The following is a 26,605-nucleotide window of genomic DNA, read 5'->3' as shown; positions in this document are numbered from 1 at the left end:
TTGTAAAGCGTAGCTACCATTTTAGAGAATGACCAGTTTCGAATAATTTCAGATTAATTGATTTAAACAGTACAGCACACCATTCTGTGCCTCCGTCAACTGTTGTTGCTGGTATTTTTGTTTTTGCTGTTGCAGTTGGTGGTTGGTGGAAGAGGAGTGTTGTTTGTTTTTGATCTTATCAGCCCAGCTGACTTTCTGAGGGCAGCAGGACGAGTGGTGGTGGGACGAGTGTGGGTGTAGATGATGTTCTGTTCTGGCCCTTTTTTGAGAAGACTGCAATAGGCCTTATGCAACAGTTGGTCACGTGACCGATGATCTCTAAACTTTTAGCTACAGTTGATGTATATCAGAACTGGAAAGAGCATGTTTGAAATAGCCGCAACACCAATTTTCAGACCAATGCCATGTAAGGTTGAGATTTAAGAAGGAGTCCACCAGAATTCGAAGTTCGAGTAACAAGTAGACAAAAACTTTGTACCAAGATTATTTACACTGTATTGCAATCCTCTTTAAGACTGTTTTAACGTCATTCCAGTGAAATAGAACCTGCACTGAGAATTTTGTGAAACTTTGCCTGTTGATTGTTTATATTATAGGAACTTAAATTTGGAAATAAAAATGAGGGGTCCCCATGTTCGTTTAGGAGCAACAGCACCTTGTTTATACCCATACAAATCCTTATAATAGCACCTAGATTGTAGTCACGATTGCTTGCTAAATTCGCGTTTCCTCGTGTCCTGGTATCCTCGCGTCTTCGTGTCGTCGTGTCGTTGTGTCCTCGTGTCCTCGTTTCGTCGTGTCGTCGTGTCATCGTGTCGTCGTGTCCTCATGTCAAGAGCTTATTTATATCGGGGAATTCTGTTATTTCAAAACAGTTCTTTTGGCCTTATTTTATTTTGTGGCTTGTACTTTATCTCCAGTGAATATGTTGCTTGAATATGTGTATATATTTGAAATTTCTTCATAAATATAACGTCCGTGGTCTTTCAAGAAAAATAAGTGCCAATTAACATTGTCAGGTCTTTGAGCAGTAACAAGATAACCTTTATATCTAACGAGACATTTGCAAGAACCACTAGAATTTCAAGCCTGTATGTATTCTTTATTCCTTGACTTAATAAGTGGTCACATTTGGCTGGTCATAGACCCAGCTATAGGGAAGAAAAATGGTTGTCTATTCTTGAAAAATTTGCTATTTCCTCATTAAGTAGAACACAGAATCCTAGCGTTCACTAAGCATCGTCCCAAATGGTGAACATTTTGAAATGCTTGTCGTCGTTTCGACCCATTACGCCATGATTAGCACGAGCTTATCACTTATGTAAACAATCATAGGGTTGGGTTCATTATACCCCTTCAAATGATATTCAAGAGATCCATAGGGGCACAGCGAGCCCCTACCCATTCACCTCCTTTAGGATAAATAAGGTGAAGGAATTCTACTTTTCTCTTATCTCCTAGATTTCTGATTGCTAATCAGTTGGAGATTATTCTACAACGAGCTTTCGCTAATATCGATTCAGCTTACTGGCGGTTCAGTAAAGAACATATTTTGTGAGTATGGCATGGAAGTAATTTGCCGTAACATTGCAAATGAAGAGCGTTCCCTCGCAACTCCTTACTCAAAATACGTTATAACCACAATCAGTTTTCTTCGATTTTAGTGGTGCCTACAACAACGAATAGTGTATTCAACGCCGCTAGAATTGAAAGTGATTCCGTTAATGGCAATAACTATAACAAATACATTTTTCAGCTTTGCTTAAATAGATCTCCTCGACAAGTTTCTAAAGTTCTTTAAAAAGAATTAATAATAACAGAACTGAAGAAATGCTACTGACGAACTCAAGACAGTGTTAGGCAGACTCAATTTAATAAATTGACGTCAGTTTTTTATGCGCCTGTCCTCATATTAATGATAAATTGCGTCATAACATTGTCAAAGTGGCTGTGGAAACACGAGCCGCAGGCGAGCGGTTCCGCAGTAATGAGCCGCAGGCGAGCGGCTCCGCAGTAACCGAATTTCGTTGAACCGGAACGCAACCCTTCTCCAAATACAACGAATATCTTAGCCACATCAAAACCCAAGGCAAATATACCCCACACCAGCTAGAAAGGTCCGCTAAATTCCAGGTCTAACTCCTGATTGATTCCGCTAAAACTCTTTGCGTCCGAATTTTAAAGTAGACAGTAAAGACATTAAAGCTATCTGGGTTCGTCAAGCAATCTTTCCCCCCCCCCCCCTCCCCACGAAAGGCTGCTGAAACACAGGGCTATTGACGTAGTCCAATCACAGCGCCCGACAAGAGCAGCGAACTTTGAACCCTGTGAAATTTTGCAAGAAACTTCAACGGACACCAGTGTGGGCTTTCAATGAACGAGTAGATATTAAAGCTGTCGATTTAAATCCTTATCAGCAAGAAGCTGTATAAAGAGATTACAAATTGAAGATCAAAATCTATAAACAAATAATGCAGCAAAGACTTCTCTGTAACTTTATGCTAGGCATGCCTCACTAGTAATTACCGAGTTTATGAAGCAAAAGACTGGCCGCATTAATGTAGGTTTTTTCTTTCGGGTATGTTTTCAGGGAGTATATAAACAAATGCAAAATTATTTTACTTGAAAGAAACTAAATTTCTCGTTCTTGTTTTCTGGCATTCTCTCAGATAAAATAACATAGATGTTCTTCCTTAACATATCTGCTATAGAATTTGAGGTGAAATGTACTAAAACAGACTGCCAAATTGTTATAAAATATAGAACATTTTGTGGTAAATGTTAATTTTAAAAAGAGCCTGCTTAATAGCCTTTTTCACGGTTACCTTTGCTTATCTGCATTACAATAAAATCTAGCATGTATGTGAGGCAATTTAGGGCTATTTTGTAGTTTTAGCCCGAAATTGCCTTGCATCCACGTTGGATTACATTGTAATACAAATGAGAAAAATTAACCGTGAAAAGGGCTATTGCTTATAACATTATTTACCTTTTTATCGCTCAAGGATGTTTTCGGACAATCCTATAAAGGCGATCGAGCCAGAGGCATTTAGATGGGGCAGTTATACAGCAGGAATGCAGGTGTAAGTTGCTAGTATTTCATCGCAATATTTTTGTTTTCTTGAGGCCAAAAAAAATAGGTACATTGTATTAAAATTTTAAAGCTACATTGTAGTAGGTGTGAGGCGAATATCCACCATACGGCGTGTCCCTAGGTGGCGGATAGGGAGATGACCTCCAGATATGGAGGCTAGCTGCGAATAAGGCACACGCCAAATAAACAGTCGTGACCCAAGTGGCGGTGGCCATACTAGGAATGAGAGGGTTGTTGGTGGGAGCCGACATTCCCAAGGAAAAGCTTCACGTGCCCTAAGATATGGCCATCTAGTCGAACCAGGGCCGCCTCAAATTCCCTTGCTAACTAATCGTGACGCAATAAATCATATAGGTTAGAGAGGGAAACTTTGATTTTAAACCTGAAGAGATGGAGCTGAGGATACTTATATACAGAATAAGACGTGGAATTGACTGTCTGCTGAGAAAAGAGCAAACAGGTTATAGGAACGGCAGAGGAACAACCGACCAAGTTTTCATATTGCGGAATATCATTGAACAAGCTAACGAATGGCAGGCGACATTGTCTCTGAACTTAATACATTTTGAGAAAGCTTTTGGTTCCTTCCACCGTGAAAGCCTATGGATCATCAAGAAGAAGTATGGTATCCCAGAGAAGATCGTAAGAATGAAAAAAACCTTCTGTGAAGATTTCCAGCGCGCTGTAGAAGACCGAGAAAAACGGGTGACTGATTTGCCCTAAAAAAAAAAAAAAAAAAAATGTCGTAGATGAACAGTGATCTTTGGTGACGTTTTCGTCGCTGTTACCACGTTGTTAATGGAGTAACGCCAACATTTTCTGCTCTTAAAGACCTATATACGCTGTTGCCCAGAAAGATATGCATCAAAAGTGGCCAGAATGATCAAAAGTTATGCCAAATAGTCATTTTATGAAGTGAATTATAATTGTAATTAACGTTTTCCTCCATTTGCCACAATACTCGGCATATTGGTATTAAATAAACAATGAGCGTAGCACTTTATTCTTGGATTTAAGGAGAGTAATGTTTAAAAAGTTACAAAGCTAAGAATCAGACCATTTCAATGTAGATCACTACGTTCAATAAACATTTCCTAATATATAGCGTCAAAAATCATCGCAAGTGCAAGGTTTCTCCGTAGTTAAGCAAAGTTTTCTTCCGAATAATGTCGCTTTTCCAGCCGAGTACTGTTCACGGCACTTACACTTCAGAGCGAGGATTATTTCTTTTCAACTCTTATGAACCGTTTCAGGTCTAAGTCATTTTATTCTGGCAAACAGCAACCATTTTAGCTATAGAAAAATGATTATTTTTTAACCCATTTGTAATACTCTTCTGTTCGCATTCAAGCCGCATTGAAGACAGTATAACCTTGCTTTTTCGTTTTCACGCGCACGTGTTTTACAACAACAAGACCTATCCCATAATTCTTGTTACAGGCAGCCACAGGCAGCCTAGCAGACACTACAACCCCTCTTTTCCTTGGATTAAAGTACTAATTTACTGGTGAACAAATTTCAACATGACTGGAATAACTCTGTTTGAACGTTTCGACCTGGAAAACTCTCAACAAGTTCACTGTTCAGTGTCCCGTTTCTTGCTGTTCAAGTTTCAACAGAGTTCATAAGCATACTTAGTAACTCAAAGTGTTCCACTCCTAACATAGATAGAGTGCATAAAGTCCAATAGAGTTAATAGTCGAACTAAAGTAACTCCAAGTGTTCTCCTTTATGTCAATAGAGTTCATAATCATTTAAATACTCTGGTGTCCTCCTTTCCCTAGTTGGCTTTAGGGGTAATGCTGGAACCTCTGACTCGGCAGTTCCACCTGTGACACTGTCTCCTGTGCTTTGTTGGTCTGGTTCATCGCTTGCCTTTAGGTACTTCTTCACCCCAGTTACATTTCTCTTGTAGTTAACTCCTTCAGGTGCCAGGTTCGTTGCCATATTTATTGGTGACCTTGTAAGGTGCATCCTCGAAAGTGGTTGACAGCTTATTTTCCTTCCTTTGTTTCACCAGCACTTGATCGCCAGGAACTAGACTGTTCTCCTGCGCTCCCCTTCGTTCATCGGCATAGTCGGTTCTCCTCTGTTTCATTTCTGCGTCTCGGTCTCGTGCTTTACTGTCAATGTATTCACACTTTGTCAGCTTGGGGATCTTTGACCGTATCTCTCTGTTAAACAACAATTTGGCTGGAGAGACTCCAGTGCTGCTATGAGGTGTGGTCCTGTAGGCTGTTAGGAACTTCCTCATATCTACCTTTAAGTCCTTCTTTTCTGCTTGGGCAATCTTCAAGGTTTTGAGTAGACTTCTGTTTTGGCGTTCTACCTCTCCGTTTGCTTGGGGCCACAAGGGCGTGGAGGTTCTATGCTGTATGCTGTTTGTTTTCAAAAATGTTCCAAATTCCTCGGACGTGAATTGTGGTCCATTATCTGTTTTTAGCGACTGCGGGAGACAGTGCGTACAGAATATTCTCTCCAGGCTTCCTATGATGGTGGCAGATGTTACAGACTTGAGGATGTCTACTTCAAAGTAACGACTATAGTAGTCTACGACGACAAATACATACTCTCCGGAAGGTAGGAGCCCCATCAACTCTGCCGCTAGATCTTGCCAGGGCTGACTGGGGGACACAGTATGTTTCAAGGGTTCCGGTGATGTGGGCAAACCAACCAACTGGCAGACATGGCAGGTCTTGCATTTTGCTTCAACTTGTCTATCAATTCCAGCCCACCAGACCTTGCTGCGGAGTCTCTGTTTTGTCTTTGTCAACCCCTGATGTCCTTCGCGTGCCAGATCTACGACTCTGTCACGTAATTTTGCTGGGATGAGCAATCTTGTTCCTCTTAGGACTAGCTTGCTTAAAATGGAAAGTTCACTTCTTACGGCTTTATACTGTGGTGGGGCATTGTCCCATTCTCCTGTTGTGATGCATTCTCTTAACTGTGAAATTTCTGGGTCGAGCCATGACTCTTCTTCAACCTCCTGCACAGACATAGCTGCTGGTGTCGACGTTTCCGCCACAAACCGGATAAACTCTTCTGCATCGTCATTCATGCATACCCCCTTTCCTTTTCCAAGATGTGAAAGTGGGTCAGCAATGTTTTGTTTACCAGGTATGTACTGCACCTTGAACCTGTATGGCTGCAGTCTCAGGACCCAGCGTTCTATCCTTGCTGAATTGCGGGAATTAGTAGAGTAGATAACCTCAAGGGGCTTGTGGTCAGTCAGCAGGATCAATTCCACTCCATCCAGGTACACGTGAAATCTATCGCAACCCCAGACAAGTCCGAGTGCCTCTTTCTCTTTCTGAGAGTACCTACGCTCAACATTTGTTAGACTGCGGCTAGCGTATGCGACTACTCGTTCGCATCCTCCTTGAACTTGTGCAAGGACCGCTACTAAACCCACAGGGCTAGCATCTGTGATAAGTTTGGTTTCTTCTGCATTGCTGTCGAAATATGCCAGGGTTTTTGCATTTGCCAAGCTGTCTTTCAGAGCATCAAAAGCACCTTGTTGCTCTGTGCCCCACACAAAGGGAGTTTGCTTCCTTGTTAGCTTGTGAAGTGGTTCAGCAATGCTTGCTAAATTGGGGACGAACCTGGCACTAAAGTTCACTAATCCCAGAAAACTTCGTACCTCCTCTGCATTTTGAGGCTCTCTTGCGTCAATGACTGCTTCCACGCGCGACTCTGTTGGCCCGATCCCTTGGTTGGACAATAAATATCCCATGAAAGTCAGTTTTGACATGCTGAACGCACACTTGTCCCTGTTCAAAGTAAGCTCCTTTTCTTGAATGCGTTCAAAGGTCTTCCTTAACCTGACATCATGCTCTTTAACAGTACGACCATGAATAATGATGTCGTCATGAATGTTGTAAGCACCTTCACATCCCTCTAATACTTGTTGGATAGTATGTTGGTAAAGTTCTGGTGCAGAACGGATGCCAAACATCAGGTGTTTATACCTGAACAGCCCCCTGTGGGTGATAACTGTGGTGATCTTTCTGGACTATTCTTCTAATTCAATCTGATGAAAGCCCCATCTTAGATCGAACTTGCTGAATACCGCGCTCCCATTAAGTCGGTACAGAACATCATCAACTGTGGGTATGGGGTGGCGCTCCCTTACTATGGCCTGGTTAGCTCTTCTCATATCTACACAGAGCCTAATGTCTCCAGAAGGCTTAGAGACTATGACAACAGGGCTTACCCAAGGGGCTGGCCCCTCAACTGGCTCAATGATGTCATGGCTTAAAAGTTCTTCTAGTTTCTGCTCAATTTTCTCCCTTAATCCAAATGGTGAGGGTCTCAACTTTTGGGCAATGGGTTGGACTGATTCATCAACATGAAGTTTGGCCTGAGAGTCTCTGAGTTTTCCAACTCCAACAAAAATCCCCTCAAATTCCTTCAGCAAATTCTCCTCACTGACAGGGTTTGTCTCGATTTTCAATATTGCTAACGGTTCAGAGGTCTATCGGCTGAGTATTGGCCTTGCCTTCTCTTCCAGAACAACGAAACGTGCAGCACATTGTCTATCGTTATAACACAATTCAGCTTGAAACTCACCGACAGTGTTGAGTGAATCCTCTGAGCCATAAGAGTACAATTTCTTGTTTGATTTCCATGACTTGATTTTCTTCTTTTTGAGCACCTCCCACTTCTCCCTGTCAATGACATTGCAAGTGGATCCTGAATCAACAAGCGCACCCTCCAGTTGTACTCCTCCAAGTTCAATGGCTCCTGTTGGTATGTCTCCAGCACCTAATTGAACTGTAAATGCAAAGTCGTCGTCCTCGGTCACGTGACGAACGCTTCCTTTCTTGGTTTTATCTTCGCCCTTGGTCCTACAAAACTTTGTGAGGTGTCCAGTCCTCTTACATTTTTGGCAAGTAACAGATCTGGCCTTGCATTCCGGGTCTCGTGCGAAGTGGCCTTCCAACCCACATCGGTAGCAATTTCCTCTCTTCCTTGTGCCGTAATCAGCTTGTTTATCCTCCACCACGTGTACACTGTCACCCTTGGAATCATTCTCTATCAATCTTGCTTGACTTTCAGCTGCTTCCGTTGATCTTCCAGCAATTTCTTGCGAGGGTTGTGTGACCTGCATTTGTTGATCAATTGTTCACGGATATGTTCCTCCTTGGCTTCTCCAAATTCGCAGTTCTCTGACAGCTGAAACAATCTCAGCTCGAATTGATCCCCTGTTTCTGACTCTTCCTGTTTTGCTTGACGAAACTGGAGCCTTTCAAAGGGAATGTTAACCTGATGTGCAAAATGTGCATCTAGCGACCTCATGGCTTTTGCGTACCCGGAGTCGCTTTCTGGAACCGGTCATGGGTCGGTCAGGGTGTCGAAAATATCCTGTACGTCTTGCCCAACGCAGTGAAGGAGCAGTGCCTTCCTCTGGGTATCCTTTTTGACGCCTTTAGCTTCAAGGAAGAACTTGAAGGAACGTTTCCAACGCCGCCATCTTTGACCAACGCTTGTTGGGTTGCCTTTGCAGTCGAACGGACTAATGTTTCCAAATTCGATGTTTACCACCATTTTCGGTACTTTTCCTCTAGTAGACTATTGACGATTGGTTTTCATCCTCGTCGCCAGTTGTAATACTCTTTTGTTCGCATTCAAGCCGCTTTGTATAACCTTGCTTTTCCGTTTTCACGGACACGTGTTTTACAACAACAAGACCTATTCCATAATACTTGTTACAGGCAGCCACAGGCAGCCCAGCAGACACTACACCATTGTGTATAGATCTCGTATTTTAGCATTGAACGAGCTATCACCAAAACTGAGGAGAGTTCAGTGAATTTATTATTATCGACAAGTACCAAAAAACCGAACGCTGTATGGTTTGGAAAAAAAATCAGATTAAGCTCACTTAATATCTATTGCATCTATTTGCAAAGATATGTTTCTAAGTAATACAGTGTCTTTTTGAAAAGTCTCATTTGGACAATCCCGGCCAAACGTCGTTGGGACACTTGACAAAATGTCAACTGGTGACGCATTATTATGAAGTGGGAAATCATGATACAATTTTCCGGGGCCGCCTCCCCCCGCAAAGCAATGTTGGGATAGTGGGTCTACTTTGGATGAAGCAACATCATCATCATTGTGTCCGGGGTGGGAGGGAGGCGGACACAACGACCATATGTTGGCTGGCAAAAGTGCAAAGTGTCCCAAGGCGTTTAACCAAGATTGCAGATCTGCAACTGTGGAACGTCTTAAACGATTTGTAACACATCTCACCTGTGGATGTGACATCCACCCCAATCTCCTCCGCCCCCCACCAACGGTTAATTGTCTTTCCTATCGCTGAATTCCAGTGATTGAAATACAAAGAGTATGGGCGACTTCCTACGACAAAATTAAAAGGACACACTTTTATTTCAGATATTTACTAAGGACGAAGCTGAAGATATTGCGTCTGGATTCGTTCTTTGGTCTCAGCATTTAAGATTCTCGAATGTGACGTATTCTTTAAGCAATAAGCCGAACTTTCTTGTCTGTTTGTTCATTTGTCTGTCTGTCTTTCAATTTGCCTACCTGTCTGTCGTTCTGTCTGTGTATTCCTAGTTTTTATTTTGTTTTTATAGCTTAGTTATTTTATTAGTTATTTCATTAGCTATTTTATTTTACCCATGTTTTAAAATAACTGTAAAGCGCTATTGGATAGCGATAGAAATAGCACTACGTAAATAAAATGTTATTATTATTATTATTGTTATTATTATTATTATTATTATTATATGTCGGCCCGTATGTCGGTCTTTGCGGTGTCTCTCTCTGTGTGTCTGTCTATCTATTCATACATCTATCTCTTTATCTCTCTGTCTTTCAGCCTGTCTGTCTGCCTGTTTATTTCTGTCTCCCTGTCTGTGTCATGGTATGTGTCTGCCTGCCTTTCTGTCTGTCTGTCTGTCTGTCGGTCGGCCGGTCGGCCGGTCTGCCCATCCGTCTGTCTGTTTGTCTGTCTGTCTGTCTGTCCATCTGTCTATCTGTATTTCTACGTATCTTTTCGTCTATCGATCTTTTTATCTGTCTGACTGTCTGTAGAGCTGTTAAAGATATATTGAATGTAACATAACCATGATTTATAGAGAGGAAGGAAGTTGGAACTTTTAGTTTTAATTTTGTTTTTTGTTTTTTTGTAGGATGATAGTAAACAGAACGTTTGCAAAAGTGACATATGTCCTAGCCCCAGTAGAGATAAATGTAACAATATATCTGTTAGTGCTAACAGCTGAAGAGCTTCCTTATTTTGCCTTTACATACGGTACGCATGTAAGTAATATGCACTGCAGGCCAAACTACATGTGCCGCCTCCTAACTTAAGTGGAGGCGGCGTGGCCGAGTGGTTTAGGGCGCTGAACTTGAACTCTGGAGGTCCCTGGTTCAAATCCTCCGCCCTATATTACCGCTATCTGGATTTGTTCTCGGTAGCCCCGAGTTCAACTTCTCGACCGCGTTGTGTAAATAACCAACTGGTCAGCCTCCAACCAGTTGGCATTCTTAATAGTTTATGTTATATTTGAAATATTTGTTTATTTATTTATTTACAGAGTTCCCAATTAGCACATTTAATAGTGCTAAATACATTTGAGACTTAAATAAAGTTATTATTATTATTATTATTATTATTACATTGTCTGTCTATATGATTTTTACAATGCCAGCTGATCATAACAATTGCGCATGTCATTCATGTTTGAGCAGCTTGAGGGTTAATGTAGTAAATGGATCTTTAATAATCGAACGCCTTTGACAGTTCCCAGCACTTGTCAATTACCCTGTAGGCAAATTACTACGATGTTTCAATTTTCAAAATCATTTCTCTTTAAAACGTTTCGAAACTCTCTGCTGCAACAAAAATCTCTTTGACACTAATGGCGAGAATGTGATAACAAAACAACCTTACAGGACAACAGTTTAAAATTTTAATGATGTCTCTTGTAAATGCCTTTTCTCACTTAGGAATCCTATTCTTTCACCAGAAGAGGTTATTCACGTTGCGAATCCCGATGTATTTACAATACGTGTTTTGGCTTTCTTGGCACCGGGATTGAGAAGAATAGCTGACAATAACTCGCTCGCAGCAACATTGTTGCCATGTCCTCGTGGCACATTTTCTAATTCTTCCACCAAAGGCGCTGATGGATGCGTAAAATGTCCCCCAGGTAACCTATAAAATATGCTATTGGATTATCTAATTTATTAGACCATTTAACCGCATGTTACAAGTGAAAAAAACAAATTGACATGCTGAATTGCAAGTTGAAACCCTCTGTTGCACGTATTATCACGTTTGTGACCAACTTGTCTCGCAGTGTTGCAAGTCTGCGGAATTCTACACGTATAATTGGTCACTCGTGTGTAAATAAAGATGGTTCCTTCTTTCATATAATTTAGCGTTTCGACGAACTTCCACTTCGACTTCTGGCCGTCATTTTATTCTTTATTTTCAGTGCCAGCGAATTTCTCTCAGTATGAAGCTCAGTGTCGTTTCAGATAGCTAGGCGAAAAGTTGTATTTTTGCGACAGTTCTTCCAAGCCTTTTGCCTTTTTTGCTGCTTATTTTGATGGGGCAAACGAGGTGTCCCAAAGATTATGATAGCCCTCGAGGTCTTTGTACAGGCAAATTTATGACTTTCTGAGAGTTACTGGTCTACTTCGAATTCAGGCTCGTCTTCACCGTCTGCCATGTTCTTTTTTATTTCCCGCGCTTCGTGAAAGCCAATTACATGCGTTGAATTCAAATTTGTTGCGAGACAAGTTGTAGCTTCAGTGGGAATACGAACAGCAAAACTAAAATTTGTTGCAGAAAGTAGAACTCGAGTCTACTTTGTGCAACATGTTGCCTCAACCTGCAATACTGTATTTTGCTGCGGGACAAGTTGGTCACAAACGTCAGGGTAATACGCGCAACAGAGGGTTTCAACTTGCAATGCAACAATGTTGCGAGACAAGTTGAAGAAAAATGTTGCCCCTATTACCGGACCTTAACTAAAAAATAAAATAAAATTGCTGTTGATAGTCTTTAACAGTTAATGGAAACTGAAATTATAACAAGGATACATGGACATATGAACAGAAAGGAAAAGAGGCTATCTTTAGATCTAAAGTAAAATGGTTGGAACAGGGCGAAAAACCCACAAAATATTTTTTTAACTTGGAGAAGACGAATTATGAAAAAAAGCTCATACGCGAAGTGAAATTAGAGAATGGCGATAGAGTATCAGAACCAAAACAGATCGAGAAAGAATTGGAGAAATTTTATAGTAATATGTACACATCCAAAAATCTAAAAAGTGAATCTCAACGTGAAAACAAGAGTTTCGAGTCCTTTGTTGAAGGTATTGAAATCCCTCAACTGAATGTTGATGAGCAAGATTCGCTAGAACATGATTTTACCTTTGAAGAATTAAAAGAGGCGGTGAGCTCTTTCTCGGACAACAAAACTCCCGGTGAGGATGGATTCACTAAAGAATTTTATGAGTCTTTTTATGATCTCATTTGGCGAGATCTGCTAAACTCTTATAATGCCACTTTTCAAGGTGGGTCTTTATCTATTTCTCATAGGAGGGGAATAGTAACGTTAATACCAAAAGCTGATGGGGATCTGTCCGAACTTTCCAACTGGCGTCCAATATCACTGCTAAATATTGATTATAAAATTTTGACTAAAGCTTTGGCAAAAAGAATAGAAAGATACTTACCAAAATTAATTGATTCACATCAAACCGGATTTGTTAAGGGAAGGTATATAGGCCAGAACATAAGACTTTTAAGCGATATAATGGAATATCTAAATGCTAAAAAGACCTCGGGACTTCTCCTTTTTATAGACTTCGAGAAGGCTTTTGAAAGCCTTGAATGGGATCTTATTGCTAAAGCCTTGAATGTTTTCAATTTTGGCCCAAATGTCAAAAGATGGATATCAATCTTTTATAATGGTGTACAAAGCGCAGTTATAAATGGTGGATTTTTGACCAACTATTTCAATATATCAAGAGGAGTTCGTCAAGATTGCCCGCTAAGTCCTCTGTTATTTATCCTTGCGGTGGAACTACTAGCAATAAAGATACGCCAAGAACCAAGCTGCAGAGGCGTTGACCTCCCAGATGACCAGGTGATCAAAATCTCACAATTTGCTAACGACACCGCTATAATAACGAAAAATGTTGAATCTCTCAAACCCTATTTACAGATCTTGGATTGTTTTGGAATTATTTCTGGATTGAAATTAAATAAGAAGAAAACTAAAGTTATGTGGATCGGCTCTATGAAAGATAGTAATTTGAAAGTATTTGACTTTAAAACAACTAAAGAACCCATTAAAGTTCTTGGCGTCCATTTATCCTACAACAAAACTAAATGTACTGAGAACAATTTTTATGATAAGATCAACAAAATGAAAACAAAATTAAATTTATGGCTTTCAAGAGACCTCACAATATATGGCAAGTCTTTACTGGTGAAAGCTTTAGGTATATCACAGCTAGTGTATGCAGCATCTATGCTGACCGTTCCAGAATCGGTTATTAAGACAGTTCAAGAGAATCTGTTCGCCTTTCTATGGAAAAACAGGAAAGACAAAATAAAAATAATGGTTATGTATCAACCAGTAGCAGAAGGAGGAATTAATTTTGTTAATTTTTACTTGGTCGTTAAATCATTACGCTTGGCTTGGATTGGTAGATTACTAGGCGAGTCTGACGATAAATGGAAGGTAAAAATACAGCTAACATCTTTCCAAATGGCGAACTCATTCTTTGGAATAACAATTCAATAACTATAGATAATGCAACTCTATTTTGGAAATCGTGGTTTGAACGCGGAATTGTGACGATAAAGGATGTGCTAAATTCTAAGGGAAAGTTTCTATCATATGAAGAGTTCAGCAACAAGTTTAACATCACCACAAATTATATGCATTACTTTCAGCTAATTTCAGCCATTCCATCTGAGTTGAAAAGGAGAGCAACTCAAACTTTTATACCTGCAGCTGATCTTTCTTTGACCTCCCCATCCATTCTTTCAAATCAAACTGTAATTAATCTGGCTGAAGCACGCTGCAAAAATTATTACCAATTGTTTAATAATCATACCCCTATTGTCCCGAGTGGTGTAAAAAAGTGGCAGAGTAAATTTCCTGAAAAACTTGATTGGATGCTTTCAAGATATATATCGCCTCACTAAGGACAATAAACTTCGCCAATTTTGTTTTCGTTTCTTACATAGAACAATTGTAACGAAGAAAGAACTTAAACTATATCATTTAGCCGAGGACAATAAATGTATATATTGCTTTAACGCGGATTCAATAGAACATATGTTTATTGATTGCAAGGAGTCTGTAAAACTTTATTCACAAATTATATCATGGTTCAATCATTCTCAAAGTACTGAGATAATACTTTCAAAAGAACAAATTGCTTTTCATGACACATGTCACGTGACTGATGTGCTGTCAGACCCTTTAAAACGCAAGCTAGATTTGCTCATCATCCTGGTCAAAAAATATATCTATATTTCTAAATATCTTGAGAAAGAATTGTCTCTAGATGAACTTGTAAATAAACTGATTGTTCAATGGAAACTAGAAAAATGTGCTTAAACGTAAAATCGCTTATCTAAAAAACACCACTTATGGGGTATTAAGTTGATTAATTCACAGAGTTATTACAATACAAGGTTAACGTAGTAAATCCAAAAAAATGCTCTCAATTAATATCAATAATGCAGTGTTAAAAAATTGTAATACTAAAAGCTAATGCATAGACCCCCCCTTTCTTTTTTTTTTGTATTTGTATATTTTGTATATTATATTTTTTTCTTGTTCTGTGTAGTTACTTAGCTGTCACGTTTTCGTTTTCTTTTATGTATGAGAAAAGTTATTGAACATTGTAAAACTTCAACAGTGCATGTAAGTGTAATGTACGTGTGTTTTAGGTGTATTAATAAAGTGCTTCATTTAAAAAAAAAAAAAAACAAAAAAAACAAGGACACATGCCATTGAGAGCCCGCCAATATTTAATATTAAAATTATCGATCAAATGCCATCAATTGATTTTGATTATCATGGACTTTTCATTTTCTCAATAAAATACGCCAATTATAATGTGAACAGCCAGACGCAAACACACCAAATACAAATTACTTCCCAGGATCATAGGTCTTAGCCAGTTACAAAGTTCTCGTAATACCTGGTGTGACAAAACCTCGTGACGCAATGGATATGAGATCATAAACTGAATAAGGGACAAACGGGCAAGTTTTGTAACGACAAACGGGCAAGGGCTCCTCAAAGGCCCAAATCTACTGTAATAAAATTACAAGTTGTACCATACCTAAACTTCACCGACTTTAAGCGTTTTTAAAAACTGGGGAAGAATATAGTCAGACAGGAAAAAAATATATATTGTGACCTTTTGTGACAGAAAAGTATATACCTAATTTATTTTATCTCGATCGAAATGGAGTAAAACTTTTGCTTTGAGCAATGATTGATTCTCTGGATTAGGTGTGTAATTTATGATCAATCAATAGACCATTTTACAGTTGTCTGCTCGGTGACCTGTCCTTTGGATGGCAGCGAGGCTGGAGTTGACCTTGATACAGACCTCACTGCTTTTTCATGTAAATGCACCTAGTTAGCATTAGAACAACTTGATTTACACAACAAAAGCAGTGAGGCCTGTATCAAAACAAGGTCACCTCCAGCCTCGCTGCCAGTAAAAGGCCAGGTAACTGAGCAGACAACTGTAAAATGGTCTAATGTAAACTGCTCTAAAGTGCAAATTCATTGCCGTTCACGGAGATATGGTCTATTGCTTTAGTGCTTAAGTCTAAATACTTTATCTTGATGGCCTTTTTAGGGGGGTTTACTCTGATGATATCGGCTACGTGGGCAAGAGCTGCAAGGATTGTCCCAGTGGATCTTTTGTTGCATTTGACAAAGCACCAGGCACAAGCAAACAAGATTGCAAGTCGTGTCCTGAAGGTAACAATAATGATTTTCACTGTCTGAAATCACTGTTCATCGCTTTCAGACTTAACACTAATCAGACTAGGGGAGGGGAGGGGAATTTTGAGGCCCTAATCAACTTCGAACGCTTTGGCAATTGCCAGTTTTCATGGGATGTCATCATTTTCCAAAATAAAAATTTACCAATCCTCTTGAAGTGTTAGTTCCATCAGATGTAAGGCCCTCTAGCAACTTGACGTTTTGTAACTTTTAAGATCGACAGGGTAGCTCATTTTGTTATAAACCACGTTTGAATTTCCAAGTTTATGCGTTACGTGGCATTAAAAAGGGAGCCCAAGAAGGCTCTCGCGTAAATCTAAAGCAGAGTAATCGCTCAAGTGACCACTAAATGAACACTTTTTAAACTAGAAGAAGTACTAATAGACCTTATCACGGTTTTCGACGCCATCTTGACGGATAGGCAAGGCGGTCAGAAATTACAGTGTTAGTAAGGGAATCCGATGGCAAATAACTTTTTTCCAAAATTGAATTTTACACAATTTGTGAATCAAAATGTTAAAATACTAGGTAGAAGATTGTATTCACCAAGTTTGAAGGATGTAGCTTCGCTAGAAAACGCTCAGTTAACTTTTCTAATTTTCCACACAAATTTTTTGTAATTTTTTCTCGCGAACCGCGTCTAGACGTCCGTCTACCCAGCCAAATTTTACAGACCTGATTCTACGTTTAATGACGTCATCTTTCCATGAAGGACCCCATAGGAAACATTTTTTGACGTACTATCAATCCTCGGGGAGGCGCAGGATAAGCTCCGGTCCCATGGGCCACTTGGCTCGTATACAAACTTTTTTATCAATCCTCCACGATTCATTGTTATTTCTCTAAGAGTAACATTAAGAGGGTCTCAAACCTACTACCCCTAAAAGCCCGGTATGAATAGGGATAAGTCCCCACAGGTCCCACAAGAGTAAAACAAGCCCAGTCTGAAAAGGGAAAATATTCTTGATTGCTTCAATTCTTTAGCAAACGTGAGTGGTAGCCTTACTTATCATGGAAGTATTTTTGGTGGTGAGTCTCAAAGAGGGGGGAGTGTCTTTCTGCTCTCCGCCCATGTTTCTCCAAAAGTATTCAATACAAATCAAAATTACGTGGCATGTAAAACATTCACGATTGTTTAGTTTAATTTAGTAGTGACCAGGTGTCGATCATGACGTCATATGACGTCAAGTTGCATGTTCGAATTCCTGGATCTGCCATCTTGGATTTGAAACAATTTTTTAGAAAAGTCAGTACAGCTCAAAACGTGATTCGAAAACATCAAATCAAAATACAAGAACTGTTAAGATCTCGAAATCCAAAATTTCAATTCAACTTTAAAATGTGTGAAGTAACAAATCATGTTAGTTTCACCACACAGAGGAATTAGCATTAATGCAGTAAGGAACGCCTCAGAACTCAATTGTTTTCATACAAACAAAGCGTATGAGACAGCCAAAGCCAGGATCTAAGTATGTAACAGTTAAACTCAGGGCCTACACCATCGGTCAAGATATATATGATTGTGCTGTTCCCACGTTCAATACATACATAGATCATATTATCTTGTCAGGAGGCCGAGGGAGCAGCACCAAATTATTGAGCCATTCTGTGTGGTTTCAAGTAAATTAGCAACGGAATATTATTCCTCACCAAGCACCGGAGGATTGCGTTGGCTCCATTTAGGTCATCTTTTTAACACCCGGAAACTACTTTTCGCTACACTCATATTAAGAGCCAAAATGTCAATCAGAAAGAAGGTGGACAAGGGGCCCTTGTTGAGTTCAACCGTTAATCGAGGTACAAGTATAAAGGCTGCCAAACCTGGAGACTTTATCTGAAAATTGTCTGGTTGTCGTCATCATACCATGTTGCTTACGCAGAAGGATAGTTTTTTGGGATCAGTATATAACCACATTGCTTTTCACGCGTTCTGATTGGTTACCTCGGAGGTGATTACCAAAGTACTAGTCACCTCAACTTCGCTGACTAATTGTTAATTATGCTCTTGAAGCAATGAAGGAGGGGGGAGGCGGATTCTGCCTCCACGTCTCCTCGGAATTAGCAACTATAGTCTCACGGTACACCCAAGTTATGACTTTTTGGGGAAAACTCGTAGTTAAATTGTTCTTTTGGACCAACACCAGACCTTGGCGTCTGGCAAAGATTCTTTGCTATTTCCAAAAAGATAAACCAGCAGATGGCCCAATAGTAGTCTCAATGAGGTGCTAACGCGGAGAGAGGAATAAGTAGATTATTTTCCTTTTTACTACTCTAAAATTCATCTGTCGATTTCTTTTAAAGAATTACACAACGTTGTGATAATTTTAACGAAATAAACATTTAAATTTTATGAAATAATCAACAAGAACAGACACTGACTTTTTAGCTGGATACCGTGCTTGTAAATGTTTGGAGGGATTTTATCGGACCCACGTGTTTGGGAAATGTCACAAATGTACACGAGGACTAGAATGCAAAGATGCTGCTGTCTCTTTGATATCCGGTTACTGGTGGGAATGGCGGAACGAGACTCACAGAGATCGTTACAGAGTTTTTATTACGAATCTAATGGCGTCGTTACCAGCATTAGATGCTTCCAGTGTGCAGTACCCATTTCCAGTACCAACACCTTACAAGTGTCCAAGAGAAGAATCTTGCAATGGTGGTTTAGATTCTTCGTGTCAAAACGGATACGAAGGTCCACTTTGTGAAGTTTGTAGCTCAGGATACTATAAACAATTACAAGCGTGCAAGCATTGTCCATCACAAAAGTGGATTGTGGGACAGCTGTCTATCATTGCGGCCATTGTCTTTATCATCATTATAGCTTTACCGCTGATAGCAAGAATAATGAAGAAAGGAGCAAAAAAACGGCCACTTGTAGATACGTTGTTGTCCAAACTCAAAATTGTGATTGGCTTTTATCAGGTGACCTATGGTCTACTTCAAGCTTTCTCGTATATAAATTGGCCAGGTTCTTTACAAGCAATCGCCCAATATTCAGAAATACTGCAGATGGATGTTCTTCAGATAACACCCACTCACTGTCTTTTCCCAGGATTTCGCGTCAGTGCTTTTGGAAGTTTGTTTATAATTATGGCAATGAATGCTGCTGTTTTTGGTTTTTCTGCTATAATCTACGGAGTGCGTAAAGTAATAATCTCAAGACGTCCAAGTCTCACAGACAAAAGAGATGGTGTTCAGAAATTTGTTTTTCTTCCTGTATGTGACGTACTTTAGCACATGCGTCAAGACAGCTAATGTCGTGCCACTTGCTTGCCAGAAACTGTGTCGAGATGAAAAACAGGAGTCTTGTAGCTATTATATGAAAGCAGATTACAGCATACAGTGTCAAGGAACAAGCTACAATCATTGGCTTATCCTGGCGTACGTTTCTGCAGCCTATATCTTTGTCCTTCCTCTTTCCTCGTTCATTGTCCTTTGGAGACAAAGAAGATTAGTAGATACATCAGGCGCCAACCTCTTTCAAGATCCATGCTCTAGCACGGAAATCACCTCCGGATTGTGTTTTCTTTTTGAAAATTACAACCCCAGCTCGTGGTATTGGGAATTAGTTGAAATGTCTCGCGAGGTAATTCTTACATCTGGTCTGATTCTAGTGGGACAAGAGAGCCGGTCTTACATTGGTTTGGCATGGGTCATCGCTGGGATGTATGGAGTGTTGTTCTCCTGGATGAAACCCAGTAAAGATGCGAGCGAGAACAGATTAATGGCGACGTCCCTTGCTGTTACTGTTGTCAACTTGGGTATCGGAGCAGTCAGTAGAATTCCTGCAGAGAACATGTCAGCTACGGTTGACTCCTACACTGACGCTGTGTTATTCAAGTTATTGGTGCTTGGAGCAAACACTTTGGTGATTGGCCTAGCTACTCGTGGGTAAGATTTTAGTGTCTAGTGTTTATAAGATCGTACTATCTTACTATTGTTTTGCCCAAACGGTGTGTAAGTGTGATCAAATAGACAGAGTTAGTTAGTTACTATAAGTTAAATATAATTTTTTGAATTTGATTGCAATTTGACTTTAATTTCATTTCATGCAAGGCTTTGCCAGTGATTGGTAAGAATAAGCTCGGGTCACATAGGTCGTTGCCATTCTTTGTGTCTGCATTCTTCTAAAAAAACTGTTAATTCAAAAGATATGGCCCCGTTGTTCGAAGGCTGGATACTACTACCGAGAAATCCGGATAATCGAGGTACGGATAATCGAGGTTCGACTGTGTAGAGTAATCCACCTTTCGAACAACCCGGGCCTGGCTCATGCAGAAAGTCTCAATTTGCCCCAAGGGACCCAACACCTAATTCAGTGCTTTGTGGAGACATTTGAGGAAAGTTTGGTCTAAAACAGCCCCAATAAATGAAACGATCGACCTAATTGAGATGTACAAGGAAGTTAATTTTGTGATATTTGTTTGAATCGATTAAGTGACATCAGAACAAATGTTTGTGGTTGAAAAGCTCTGAAATGCATCATTGTTCAAATAGATTCTCTGACCTCATTTTAAGGGGAATTGTCACGAATTATGCATGTCCATTGTCTCGGTCTAAACATGAAAAGTTCAGGGTGAATTTTTCAAGTTTAATTCGATAATTTATGTAGACTAGCGGAATCTAGTGGTTTTGAACAAGGGGAAACTGAGGTCAAAAACGCTCTTCCAATGAATGATCTATCCGATACAAAAAGAAAGAGAGAAAGCTGTAACAAGGGGATAATTTGTATCGAATCCATCCACGCATTGATTTTGAGACCTTACAAAAAGTAGCAAAGAGATGAAATTCTTTTGGAAAAAGATGTTAACTTATCAACAAGGCCATAGTTATGATTAGCATGTGCTTGCAGCTAAAACCGAAGGCAAAAGTTCTGCTGAAGTTTAATGGCTGGTAATTTCTAATGTCCTAAAATTTGGAAAGAAAAAAACATGAAATCTCAACAAGTAGAAATCCCACTAAAAACTATACGCTAAAAGTTTTTCGAAAAGATATTTTAAAAGAGTCACAGGCGGCAATAAAAGAGGCCTATTTCGCAAAGTTCAAGCTGCGGATGCGTAGTACGGCTTACCGTTAAGAAGATGTAGTCGTCTTGAAAGGTGTCTGCGATTACTGAGCTTTCTAATAATTCGCCACTACCAATGGTACACTGAGCAAAAGAGGAAGACACGTACTCGACTTGTCTTTTCAGTGTGTAACACTTTGTCCATACACCTCTATGTCTTGTTTACTTTAAGTTCAGTATGCAGTGTTCCTGTGTCGTTTCATCAAGGAATGGCGCAGAAACCCACATTGGTCCTTTTCTTGATGTCTGGCCGCACTTTTGCCTCTCAACGATTTACAGGGAGAAATACGTGGTCTAGTGGAAACGAACGTTCTTAAAAACCAACTACAAACCGGGAAATTTGAAAAACCCACGATTCTTTCTGTGGTCAAGAACAGTGGGGCGATTGATGTCACTTTTGAAGAATGCAAACAAGATGAAGACTACGCGATGGAGACAGATAGTGAAACTTTTCAACGCATCAAGCATAGCGAAACGAGGTGCCATCAAGGGACGCAAGCAAAGTTGTTTTCACTTTGCATCGCTGACGTTATGGGACCTAAAGCTAAAAAGAAGGTATACACACAAGGAACGTTTGTATGAAGAATACAAAAAGAAACACCTGAAATATCGCGAAAGTCATCTTTACACTGAAGACGCTCCCAATTAGAGGGTTAATATGACAGCATTTGACTTCCATCTGGCATTGGATGGCAAGAAAGCTTCTCAACTAAATCAAGTTTCTCAGCTAAATCTTTACCAAAAAGAGAGGCAAAAGAAATTTTCCAGTTGTAAGCAAACTAAGCTTAGAAAAAGGTGTTATGACAAAATATTAATTGAATGAGTTCTGTTGGAGAGAAATAAAAATATTTGGCTCTTGGTCAAGACGTGTAAAGATCTCGAGCCAAATATTATCCAATCCGGCCCTCTTACTCAGTCAATATGGTCATATTAATACAATCCTGTCCTTTTATAATTTCAGTTATTTTCTGTAAGGTCTCCAAACTCGGTAACAGAAGAATTATGCTCAAACAGAGATTGGGACAACGGCAAAGAAAGAGCCAAACAGGAAATGGAGCTGGATGAAAAGTGATCTTGAAATGGATGAAAAGTGACCTTACAACGTGCCTCTGCGTTGTTCACAGAGGGTGCAATTTCATTCCCACAGTTTGTTTGGCTTTTAGTTTGAACTCAAAGTAAAGAGCATTATATTCAATGAAATCCTTAGATGGATCATTTTTTTGCAGAGCAAAAGTTATGCTGAACTTTGCTATAGTTAAAAGAACAGTCCGGGCTTAGATAACCTTGTTAGTCTTAATTTCAGTCGTCTCTTCCCTTTACCCCGAGGGGGGCGCGCCCCCCCCTCGGAGTAAAGGGAAGAGACGGCTGAAATTCAGACTAATAACCTTGTCTAAATAAGTCGGATTCCTCTACTCTACCAGTAGATGCGATCGCCAGCCGTGCAAGGAATTTATTTTACGCTTAAGTGGCAGTCCCGCTAAAAGCGGTCCACTCGACTTCGGGACCAAAAATAATTTTCCTTCATTTTTTGTCAGTGAAAAGGGTTTGACACATATATAAAAAAGCAATTTATTATTTTCCAATTCCTTATTTTTACTTTGCTACGAGCCAAAATTGAATTTTGACCGAACTGAGGTTGCCGACCGTGATCAGAAAGGCAAAATTCACCGATTTTGTGAAGCGTGCTACGTCACCTAAAATGCAGCTCACGGAATTTCGTTTTCATGCGAATTTTAAGTCTCATTCATTACTTTGACTGACGAAATATGGAAACTTTTCGAAAAATTCTAAGCTTACCAGCGAGGCTGGAAGACACCCTACACCAAGGCCTTTGACCACCTACTAAAATTTAGCCAAATTTGACGGGGAAAATCTCAAAAGTTGGGTCTAAATGAAGCCTAAAAAGCACATCACAGTAAATTTCATACCTTAATAAACCGTTCTATAAGTTCAAACCGGTGGTTATCTCCTTGGATTGCACGCGAGAACAGATTAAAATCTGCCACAGTCAGTGTGTTTACATAGCTATCGCTCGTGTCAAAGCTCATTTGCATAACCCTGGCACCCGGTGAAAATACATCTTCTTCCGTTCAGGTTCGTTTGTTGACCTTCTGAGTAGTGGCAAATAGCTTCCTTTAATACTTGTGTACACTCTAGATCCAGTTTTGAGGTGAAGGTTGCGTTAAAGTTGATCAATTCTCAAGACTTGCGAGACTCCAAAAGTAAATAATGGCGCCGGTCTGCAGAATTAACCGTAGCCGTCGTCCTGACCCTTCAATAAATTCTGCCGCAGAGGTGGCACTAGGAGAAGAAGAAAATCGTAAGTTTTCATTTACCGTTTAATGGCAACTGAATCCTGTACTACTGCCAAGACTACTGGGAGCTTGAGGGCTATATGCCCGAATTTGAAAAACAACGACAATAAACACTTGCCGGTTGCATCGCTGGGAAATGAACCTGAATGAACACGACGCGCTTGAATGGAACTATGTTTTGCGATGAATGATGGGCTTTACTTCTGTTTTATGCTTGATGCTTGTCTTTTAGTATCTTGCACAGCGTATAAAATAAAGTTCGGGATCCGTTTATCGGGCCGTTTATACAACGAAAGCTACACCAGCTTCGTCAAAATGTCACACAAGTTGTAACGTGACCAATTACCCGGAAGGGGGGTACTTCCTTATATCAGTTCGGTCAAAATTCAATTTTGGCTCGTAGCAAAGCAAAAATAAGGAATTGGAAAATAATAAATTGCTTTTTTATATATATGTGTCAAACCCTTTTCACTGACAAAAAATGAAGGAAAATTATTTTGGGTCCCGAAGTCGAGTGGACCGCTTTTAGCGGGACTGCCACTTAAAACTCCTGAAAGTACGACTGGTTTTGTAGACTTGCTATTGCTATTTTGCACCAACCAGAAACGCACCTACTAAACGATTGTTAAGTTTATAAATCAATTTGTTTTTATTAAACATGGTTCTTACGAACATCACTGTAATAAAACTTTAAACATAGCTAGTTTGCTGCTTAAAAGCCATGTCAAACGTTTAAATCTTTTGATGCATGAACTAGATTGAGGTACTGTCATAAGCGCAGGAATTTCGGCAACAATAGTTTTAATAACAACCGGCCTTAATCATCAGCAGATAATTAATGATGACAAGCATACAGTTAACGCCTTCAAGTTTGTCTTAGCTACCGATTATCCTGCAGGATTATTAATCTTTACGGAGGAAAGTATTTTATTTTGAGTCTACTGTGTAAGGTTCCTGTCTAACAGTTTCAACTTTTGTACGAATTTGATTACATTAAACTTTCTGCAACATTGAACGGATAAAGAAACTCACCATATTTGTTTCTTTGTTTAGTAAATCAGCTACCCGCATGCTTGGGGACAGAGAATTGCCAAAGTCACCTTTTCTTTTAAACGCCTTTGACTTAATAATATTGTTTGCCACAATAAATTGTCTTTCGCCTTGGACTTGTCCCCCTGTCATTTTGGTGAGGCTAACCTGTCTCAGTAAACCGTACAATATTTTATTGGCAAGAACTTTGATCCCAGATTAGTGAACAGCAGTTACTTCACTTTATCTTAGCCATTACAAGGTTATTCCTTTTCATTTCTCAGCATTCACAACAACCTTCAGTTTAATCGATTAGGTCCGGTACCACAATTTGAGGACGAGGGTCCACACGAGGGTGTGGATGGGAATGCTGGATTGTCAGTTAAATTTTCGTCCATTTCTCATCAGTTCCAGGTCGCGGAGGTGGGAATGGGGCCAGAATGTTATACCCCAAAACAGTCCTGTTAGGCTACAGCCAGAGGAAAGAAGAAAAACGTCCTAATCTGCTAGCAAATTTTCTTGGAGTAGAGAATTTGCCCGCAGGCTGGAAAATTCTTAGTCCCCAAAAGTCTAAAATTTCTAACCCAGAAAGATTCCCGTTATCAGGAAATTCAATCCAAGAAAAGTACCCGAGCTGATTTCTGTTTTAGCTCGAATCTGGATTTTCTTGTATCCTTATTTATTTCTTGAGTTTTTAAATAAATTTTGGGCTAATCTGACGCTAATCCAGGATGACGACATTTTAAAAGTGTGACGTGTCATTTTTACGTAGTGTCGCCTCATGATTGACACGTTTGTATCCCTAAACAAGTCTGCACACCTTACGCGCCATGTTAGTTTCAATACCGTGTGGGGAATACTTTTGCACATACACGAGGAGGCACAAAGTTAATACGTGCCCTCTTCCCCAGGCTCCCGAACTATTTATAGAGGGTAAATGGTCGTCCCTGAACTTGAAATATACGTAACTATCCAAGAATTAAGTCTAATCTATCGTGCATCATTACACTGTAATGATTCTTGGGAAAAACGGAATTTTTACCAAGAATCATAAATAAATTTCAGTCATTGTTAACTGACTAGACTTCAAGAAATGAGAGTGACATTACGGTCTGTTGGACAGAAAATCACCAAGCAATTTGTGCCAAGATGAGTCGAATCTCTCGAACTCTATAATATACAGTTGGTTTGGTTGAAAATTTTGTTTCGTCTTTATTTTCTTGTTTTCCACGCAAAAATAGAATTAAAACTAAAAGAAAGTACTAGAAACGCTAATTGAGGTGACGCAGACTTTTTCACTGCCTCTGATCCAAAAAGTTTCCCATGGTACAATAAACAGTTATCAATAGAAAAACCTCTTCATTGACGACATCAGCAGATAGATCAGAACAACTCCTTCTCTACGTCTGTGGTAGATTCCTTATTTTTCTTTTTTTATCCTTCAAATGTAAGTCTTATTGTTTGTCATCTTTCATATTTCGCATCCCACGCCCCATGCTTTGTTCTTTATAGAGTGAGAGGTGGCAGTTGTCGAAAAATGGATACCCTCATATTTCGTTCAGAGATGAATTAATCAACGCGATATATATATTTTTCGTTCAGATCTGTTTTTACTCTTTTCGTTAAAACTGCAAGAGTCGGCCTCCATTCAGTATTTTTGAAACAGCTGGAGTTATCTAGATGTTGATGAACGTGGAGAAAATAAAGACCGAGGTCAATACCCACCCCTTTTCGAGACAGGGCCATACATGCATAATAAAGTACAGTTAATTATTGCGCTGCTTTTTGTTGTTGTTGTTGTTGTTTTATTTTCTTCCTCGATGATGAAGGATAAATCTGCAAAATTACGACCTTTTAAATTAAGTTTGCGTTGAATTGTATTTTAAACCAAGGGAAATCAAGCCAAGAAGAACATAAGGTGACCAAGGAAATTCAATTCGTTTCAAAACGCGTCGAGTCTTTTCAATCAAAACTGTTCCCGGTAAACTGTTCCTCGGCAGCTTTTTGGCCTGTGCAACCATTATGTTTGTATTTAACGGAGCACTATGAAGTCTTGAGCCTTG

The 26,605-nt window shown here is 39.7% G+C and overlaps 2 protein-coding genes and 1 pseudogene across 3 annotated transcripts; 2 read left to right on the top strand and 1 right to left on the bottom strand.

Moving 5' to 3' along the window:
* The first annotated feature begins 3,484 nt into the window (after positions 1-3,484).
* LOC145487762 (uncharacterized) lies at positions 3,485-5,009 on the top strand. Its single transcript, XM_081466577.1, has 2 exons — positions 3,485-3,719; positions 4,879-5,009. Exons 1-2 carry the CDS (start codon positions 3,485-3,487, stop codon positions 5,007-5,009), a joined length of 366 nt encoding a protein of 121 aa, XP_081322703.1.
* A 2,559-nt stretch (positions 5,010-7,568) lies between these two features.
* On the bottom strand, positions 7,569-8,204 carry LOC145487761 (uncharacterized). Its single transcript, XM_081466576.1, has one exon. The coding sequence runs from the start codon at positions 8,202-8,204 to the stop codon at positions 7,569-7,571; it is 636 nt and encodes a 211-aa protein (XP_081322702.1).
* A 9,662-nt stretch (positions 8,205-17,866) lies between these two features.
* LOC145487760 (uncharacterized) lies at positions 17,867-22,270 on the top strand (annotated as a pseudogene). The gene is made up of 4 exons (XR_014049449.1): positions 17,867-17,924; positions 18,499-20,020; positions 21,371-21,753; positions 22,160-22,270. The product of XR_014049449.1 is annotated as an uncharacterized LOC145487760 (transcript).
* The last annotated feature ends 4,335 nt before the right edge of the window (positions 22,271-26,605 follow it).

The sequence above is a fragment of the Orbicella franksi genome, chromosome 5 (genome assembly GCF_964199315.1).
Source record: "Orbicella franksi chromosome 5, jaOrbFran1.1, whole genome shotgun sequence".
Classification (NCBI taxonomy): Eukaryota; Metazoa; Cnidaria; class Anthozoa; order Scleractinia; family Merulinidae; genus Orbicella; species Orbicella franksi.
This window is presented reverse-complemented; position numbering and strand designations above follow the sequence as displayed.